Genomic DNA, 8,516 nt, shown 5'->3' with positions numbered 1-8,516 from the left:
TATAGATTGGTTTATTAAAATACAATTTATCCTTTACCATTTCAATGGCTGAAATATTCTCACCATAGACAATTCTGTTCTTGAACCCAGGTTTAGAAACAAGTTTTTCTACTTTTCTGGAATCAGTTACCAGTTCAAGATTAGTACGTTTTCTTATATTTTCAATTGTTTTTCCAAACATAGCATTGTTAAGAAGCTTATAAAATTCTTTCTCAAAGCTATTGTTTGCTTCTTTTCGTTTTTTAGTATTGAAATCTATATAAGGTTTCAACCAAGTGCTTTGATTAAATTTCAATACTCTACGGATTTTCTTTAGTTTTAATCCATGATTCAAAGCTTGCTTTAAAACTAAATAGTGACAAACGTATTTCTTTTTGTGTTGTAAAGTAGTTAGGAGTTTGATTTGCTTTGATCCTGGAGGACATTTGTTTTCTGACAAGAACGGTAAGTCATTGTGTTTGTCATGTAAACGATGAGGATATTTTACATCACACTCAATTATGTAACCAACATCCTCATTATCAGGTACAGACAAAACATCAAATGTCTTAATTTGTTTTTTGGTTAACCATTTAAAAGAATCTTTTGGTATAGGTTTTGACATTGCGTATCCATATAAGTTGTTTGCATCTATATATATTAAAAATGAACTGTCTTTTCCAGGATCAAAGGCGTTACCCATGTAACTATTATTAGATTTTGCATAGCGTTTTACACACTGTGTAATACCACCTCTTATACCTTTCTCAATGAAAAGATATTGATTATAGTCTTCAATAAGTTCAAGTTTTACGTTTGTAAATTTTAACATAGCATCAAAAGTAAGACTAGGTAAGGTTAAGTAATGAGCAGGATCCAAATCGTAGTTTGATTGACATACTAATCTAAAGTTTTGAAATACATCACACAAAAGTAATACATCAGTTTTAAGGTAAAGATCACTATATTCACCTATTGTTTTACATTGAAAACTATTCCAAACCTTTTTAGCATGTTCATAATCTCATTCACTGATGTCATTTAGAGTCATAGTGTTATAGAAACATTCCTTGCTTGGCAACTGAGTTAAATCAAGTTTTTCCCAAGCATCTGTAAACTCATATGGATAAACACCCTTTCTAGTAACTAATGACAAGTCTTCGTTGTTAAAAAACATCTTTGTATGATTAAATTGGTCTAAGCTTAAATTTTGTACAAGCGAACTTAAACTACTTCCCATAAATCTAAAGCTATCAACAAATCTTAATTTAATTCCACTTTCTGTATGCTTAACAAATGAAATGTATTTTTCTTTGCTATTCGGAATTACTTCAACTTTTCTTTCATCACAACCTAGATTTTTTATTATATAAAATGACTATCGTAATTTGAACTTCCGTGAATTACTACAGGAAGAAACTTTTGATTTTGTCGCTTTAAGTTACAAGCATAACACAAAACTGATCTAAAACGTCCTGACAAATGACAGTGATCTTTACAAGGTTGGTTGAAAGTTTCAGTAAACTCCGAATTGCAGCATTCACAACGAGTGGTTGACTTAACTCTTTCTTTTTCTTCCTGAGTAAGAGGTAGCATTGATTTGTTTACATCTAATAAATCACCAATTAGGTTTGCCATGCTTACTATATATTCTACAAATTTAGCCGAGGCATTAGGTCCTCTATACAAATATGGTTCATTCGGTAAGCTATTTAATATTTCATCAGGTAGACTGTCTTTATCGTAAGCAAAATACACACAAAAGCTCATTGGCTCGTGAATAGATTTTACAGTTACATGTTGAGACAACTTTTCTTCAGCTAAAGGCTTTTTTAGAATAGATTCAAAATCGCAATAAGCTACAATAGGTACTGGGTATTTGTAATGAAAATTTGAAAAAGATAAAAACAACGGTTCGTTTGAATCATCACTGTCAACAGGCATAATAACTTTAATAGGTTTATGTGAAATACAATCTTTTATATGATTCTTTAACTGTGTTTTAGAATTAGATCCCTGAAAGTGTTTAAAACATCTCTTACAGAAAGAAGCTTGTGTTTCATGACTAGTTATCTGAGACCTAACTAATCTAGAAAAATTAGTTATATAACAGTAATGACTTATACCTATATTGTTTGTGAAGAGAAGCAGATCGAAATGTTCCTTAAGCTCCTTGTCACATACCTTCAATGGATAAACATCCTCACTTTCGTTGAAACTATAAACATTAACACTTACATTGGGATTATTCTTTTCAAATTTTTTTACTTGATTAAGTGGTGTGGGAAAACTTATTCCTTCAAAATTGAATTTATTCTGTAAGTTGAGATATCGGTTATTTACACGTTCTCGGTGAGAACCTTTTACATATCGAGAAATGATGGCCCACTTAAAACACTGATTATCATGTAAATTTTTTGGATTTATTACTGCTTTTTTATTTTCAATGATTTGAGGTAGTGGAATATACGTACTACCTCTGAGAGGTCTGTACCTACTAAATCTTACGAGAATACCATCTATTTTATACAGTGTCCAACCACTTCCTTTGTCAAGATACTCGCTTTCTTCTTGAGAAATCTTTCTGTACATTCTTTTAACTATTGAATCAATTGAAGAGTCATACAAAATCTTTTTATTCTTAGTCTTAAAGGCTCTTCCCTGAGTTTCTTCACTAAGTGGTTTAATATACGTACATTCAAACACAAGATTAAATTTCACTGCACCATTAACACTTAACTGTTGATTTACCAATTCTATAAGTTTTACTTTATGTGATTCTAAAAACAAAGCAATGTCTTTTACCTCATCGCATCCGTTTTTGAGGTAGTAAGTTTTCAAAATTCCTCTAAAAGCACTCTTAAGTTCTACAAAAACGTTACCACTGTGACAAGCTTCAAGACGTTGCTTTTTTCTGCTACTTTCACGGTGAAAATCAATTTCCATTGACTCATCTCTTGAACAAAGGTCTTTTAGACATTTTTGTGATGAGGATATAAGCAGGCTAGGTTACTGAAGGTCACGAACAAATAAATCTGAAAGTGAGGAATATTTATTAAAAAAAAAAGAAAATCAATACATAAAGTTACAACCTCGAACTTAATCTGCTTCTCTAAAACAAACTAAAAGGAGTGTTTTTGAATAGAACTAACTAAAATTGTGGTAAGTCATACAACCTCGAACTAAAATTCTTATTCTAAATTATACTACATTATTTCTAAACCCAAATACACATGTCTAGTTTTCTGGAATCAGTTACCAAATCTCAGCTATAATCTACTTTTATTTCCTTTTTCCTAAATTTTGTGGTTTGTAAACCGTTTTTTTTAATGTTGCTTATTGATTTTAATTTTTTACCATAAACACATAATAATTTATTTAGTGTGTCTAAAGCAGAACTATCATCTTCATTTTCGGTATTCAAAAGAAACACTCCTTTTTTCGAAACCTTCTGCCAAAAGTCCTTAGGACTCTTGCAACTTTTTAAATCTTTAGTTGATGTAATTTCTATTTTGATTAAGTGGGAGCCTTGTCGCCAGGGGTTATAATTTTATGTCGTTTACTGTTCTTCAAGAACTGTAGTTCTTGACTAATGTATGTTGTACTGTATTACTTCTCCTATCAATTTCAAAAAGCGAACTGAAATCATCATCATCATCAGATTCGCTAGGTGAGTCCGATGAAGATGAGGAACTAGAAGAAGAGGATGAAGAGATTGAACTCAATCTAGATTTTTTAAGCTTTTTAACATTTTTTTCCTTCTTAGCTGTTTTCGAGTTTCCTCTCTTATTAGAGATCTTTTCTTCTTCCTCTGTAGAAGGGCCTGAAAGAATCAAGTTTATGCTATGGATTACAGTATTTACAACTTCAGTCGCATATTTTTTTCCTTTTAGAGGTTTCTTACTTAATAATGGTTTTAAAATGGCTATTATTTCCTCGTATGGTCTTATTTGTGCAGCCAGTAGAGGAAGCTTTTCCTGACTTAAGTCGATTGAGTCGGTATGAACATGAGTATGAAAGACATTCATCAGTTGACTTAGATCTAATACCAAAGCCATTGCATAGAAATTGTTTTTTAATATTTCACATTTCATAAGCCCGTAGATCGTCTTCTCCCACATTTCTAAGGAACTCAAACCAATTGCATATAAATTTTGAATTAATATTACCAAACTGATGAATTCACCTCCACTTTTAGATGTAGATTTCTTTGTATTCTGGTCTACGGCTTCGGAAATCTGCGATTCGTTATCGGATTCCACCATTGGTTGCTCAACGATTTGCTCCATTTTTCTATATTAAAAAGAAAAATAGAATTAGTTCATCTGTTAAACTTTTAAAAATTTTGATTAGAAAACTAAAATTGTGTTAGAATAATATATTTTTATAAAGTATACATGATTTTAAAATGATTGTTACTGTAAACCGCTAGACCCAAACCCATTTGATCCCCTCACAGTCTCTCCTACGTTTGCAATCTCATATAAGTCTGGATATAATACTACTTCACAAATAAGCTGTGCTATTCTATCTCCTTTTTTAATAACAAAGTCTTTATTAGAGTGGTTAAATAGAAGAACACACACATTTCCTGTATAGTCTCTGTTAACTACACCTGCTCCAACATCAATAAAATTATGAAGAGCTAACCCAGACCTAGGTGCTATTCTGCCATAACAATTATCAGGTAATTTAATTGCTAAATCTGTCTTAACTAATTGTCTCTCAAATTTCGGTACTATATAATCATATGCACTTCTTAAGTCAAAGCCTGCAGCTGAAGGTGAACTCCGTTGTGGAGGAAATGCATTTTCAGTTAGACGTTGGAACCCTAATTTTAACTGCTCCACTGAAAAAAAATATCTAAATTAAACAACGTTTTATTTCAAGTAAAGTTACGATTTTATATAATTTATACTTCATATTTCTTTCTGGATTGCACAGCAGAGAACTTAAGTACACACCGTGAGGTTTACGTTCTCAGATCCACTACACTAGGTGGACACTAAACATTTTTAAAAACGTGATAGAGAGCTTGTGTTAATACTGCAAGGTTTCCATTTTCTATCACATTGTTCTAAAAAATTTAATATATGTACAGAGAGCTAATAATATTCAAACTTTAAAAATTAAAAGTGCAATAGAAAACTTGTGTTAACACCGCAAGGTTTCCATTTTCTATCACACTGTTCTAAAATTATAATAAAAGAGTACTTACTTTGTTGACAGATGAAACTGAGCAATGAAGTTGAACAATTGAACTTATTCAGCTCTGAAAAGCGGAACGTTATATACCCAACTAGCATTGACGTATACGGTCAGAGGTGACCACGAGCACGGTTAAAGGTGACCACGTGTTGATATTTTCATCATTCTCGACTTTATACTTGCTGTTTAAGCAAACAAACAAAGTAGATAAAGAACTAATTGGATTTGCGTTAGAAGTAGTATCGGGGTTATCAGGTCACCGATAATTTTATTAAATTTAAGTCTATTGCAGTCGGATAAATCTGTTCTAAAATGTAAACTTCTTTTAAAATATATTTTATTATTATCATGAAGAGACTCTTCATAATAATTAATTCGCATAACTATATATATACAGTGGCGAACAAATTAATCCGAACAAGATGAATTTTGACAGAAAACTTTATTTGTACATGTATAGTATACAATGAAACAACTTACACGCTATTAGTAGTTTATATGACCTCCCTTATTTTTTATGAGCTCATTAACCCTCTTTGGCATTGATTCCACCAGTGTAGAACAATGGTTTTTAATGTCTTCATCGTGAAACCAGACCCGAATTACCGACTTGATTAGTTCATCTTTTCTGCAACAATCCATTTTCCCAAGTTTTTTCTTCAATATTGCCCAAAGATTCTCTATTGGGTTTAGATCGGGAGAGTTCCCTGGCCACGACAAAACCTCAATATGTTGATTTCTGAAGAATGCTTTCATTTTTTTAGAAGTGTGACATGGCGCAAGATCCTGTTGGAAAATGAGATCTGGATTCCTTTGCATGAGTGGGACGATTCTACGTTGGCATATGTCCATGTACTGGTCCGATTTCATCATTCCTTCTACAGGTACAAGTGCTCCTGTCCCCTCATGGGTAAAATAACCCCAAAACATTTTTTTTGTGGGTATTTAGGAGCTTGTTGCAAATGGGCAGGCGACAACTTCTCATCTGCTGACTTACGGACGTAGGGTACTTTCTCGCCTTGTACAAAGAAACGCGTCTCATCCGAAAAAATCACATTTTTCCACATTTCAATAGTCCAGTCTTTATGAATTTTTGCCCATTGGAGTCTTTTTGACATCATGGCTTTGGTCAATAACTGTTTCTTTTTAGGTTTGATAGCAACCCTCCCAGCTGCGAGCAATCTCCTACGAACTGTCATGTCAGAAACATTGGTCCCACTAGCTCTTAAATCCCTATTAAGATCAACAGCGGTCATTCTCGGATTTATTTTACTTTTTCTTACCAGTAATCTGTCTTGTGTCGGCGTAGTTTTCTTTTTTCGGCCACATTTTCCTTTCCTTTTTGGTGAGAAGGAACCTGTATCACGGAAACGTTTGATAATGTCATTCACTGTACCTAACCCTACACTACACTCACTAGCAATCTGTCTTTGAGTCATTTGTGTGTGTTGAGACAATGCAACAATTTTTGAGCGTTTCCGTGGAGTAATATCCATTGTTGTAGACTGTACGTCTTTGTGACTTGATACACTAAATATGGTAATACACAGAAACTAATATAAATCCACTTATATAACCAGATAAAAACACTTAAATCAGTATGTGTACATATCAGCAACATAACCTCAATTACCAAACATGAACTTATTGCATTCTGGGTAAGCAGGCTGCCACTGAGGGGAAAATTCCCAACAATAGGCCAAAATTTCCCTTTGTTCGGATTAATTTGTTCGCCACTGTATATATATATATATATATATATATATATATATATATATATATATACATATGAGGATAAATCGCTGCTATACCGACCAATGATAGAGTTCATTTGGGGTATAGAAAAGAGTTTAATACAAAGTGTATCAAATCATTCTCGAATTTCGAGATCATCCTCTCTCCAAGATGATTTAGAAACCCCATATCATATTGGTACAATTATTTTCAATAGTTGATTAAGAACGCGCATTCCGAAATGAATTGTAAAATTGATAATAGTGATTTTCCTCAGTTTTTAAATGTTTAAAAATGATAATTAAATATATTACAGTAGCAGACAACGATTTCAATAGTTTGTTAAGAAAATGTGTTCCGAAGTGAACAGTAAATTTAAAATATATGTTTATCACTATTTTGATACAAGAAAATACTGAAAAGTGTACTGTATATTTAGAATCAGAGTTTCCCCCAGGGGCTCGTAACTGTTATGAGTACGTGGACGGCGACCACGGGGTTACCCGAGCTGAGTATGTCATTACTTCAACTTACTTGTGGCATACTCTTTCAATGGGATTATATTTTATTTCTTTTCCAAATATAATCCCATACACCTTTTTTCTTATTCTGGCATACCTTGGCCACCCTCTTCTACTTCTGACACTGGACATTTCCAGTAGTCTGTTCCTCTTCTTCATTTCTTATATCTTCCCGTCTTGTTCGACCGTTCCAGTGCATGGCCCGCTGGGAGTGCTTAAGCCGGCGCTGGTAGCCCAATCTGGCGTCGGTAAGAGCTGATGTGGAGCTAGTCTCTTGCCGAGGCGTAAGTCATGTACTGGTTCAGAAGCCAGCCACTTCGATGTCCTTGGTCAGGAAGTGTTCAGTAGGCAGGGGTGTCGGAGCCCCCCTGCTGCCACGTGCGAGTCCAAGTTGTGCGCGTATAACCCAGCTTGGTAAACGATAAAAACCGGGCCCCAGGGAACTGGGGTAGGGTTGTCCCACAAGCTAACGGTTTGAGAGACGCCCGAGGGGCATGCCCGTTCCCCGGTCAATCGCCCGCACTACTCAACACGATGCGCTGGTATACAACTTTATGGCTTACATCAAACCCCCCCGCAGGGCAAACTAGAGTTGTAGAAAGAGACCTTTACGATCCGGACAGAAAGCGCGGTCACGCTAGCGATTCTGACGAAACGTCGACAGAAGTTGAAACCAAGCAAACGGAAAACAGAATGAACCTCACAGTGAAGAACTTGACAATGCCATCCCCCCCCACACCATTATTCCTAATAATAAGCCACAAGGAAGAAGGCAAAGTCTTTGAGCAAGATCAGTCCCCTTCATTATAAATAAGTGGCCCTTGTCAACACAGCAGGAGACAACCAAAGTCAATCAGAAAGTTGAGAAAACGGAACAATTTTGGTGGAAGGCTGCGAATTGCGGTCAAGCCAAGAAGCTCCTGCAAATGCACAACGTTTCTTTGACCAGGTCGAGATCAATGTCCAAACCACATCCCTTCTCTAAACTCCTCTAAGGGAATTGTTTTTTAGCCGTGATCTCATCGATTGCAGTGAAGATGAGCTCAGAGAAGAGTTGCATTATTCGATGGTAAC

General features: G+C 34.6%; 1 protein-coding gene across 1 annotated transcript; it reads right to left on the bottom strand.

Annotated features, from left to right (window-relative positions):
* Positions 1-1,344: 1,344 nt before the first annotated feature.
* Positions 1,345-4,386, bottom strand: LOC124370310. Its single transcript, XM_046828598.1, has 2 exons — positions 4,166-4,386; positions 1,345-3,014 (listed from the first exon to the last, which is right to left on the bottom strand). The coding sequence occupies exon 2, from the start codon at positions 2,923-2,925 to the stop codon at positions 1,345-1,347; it is 1,581 nt and encodes a 526-aa protein (XP_046684554.1). The 5' UTR covers positions 2,926-3,014; positions 4,166-4,386.
* Between the last annotated feature and the right edge of the window lie 4,130 nt (positions 4,387-8,516).

This window comes from Homalodisca vitripennis, unplaced genomic scaffold (genome assembly GCF_021130785.1).
Source record: "Homalodisca vitripennis isolate AUS2020 unplaced genomic scaffold, UT_GWSS_2.1 ScUCBcl_2;HRSCAF=254, whole genome shotgun sequence".
Taxonomy (NCBI): Eukaryota; Metazoa; Arthropoda; class Insecta; order Hemiptera; family Cicadellidae; genus Homalodisca; species Homalodisca vitripennis.
Note: the sequence above shows the minus strand (reverse complement) of the source record. Positions and strands in the feature narration are given on the sequence as shown.

Bases quoted from the DNA above. Each gene is read 5' to 3' on its own strand.
- LOC124370310 (XM_046828598.1), bottom strand. From the start codon at position 2,925: ATGGAAATTGATTTTCACCGTGAAAGTAGCAGAAAAAAGCAACGTCTT.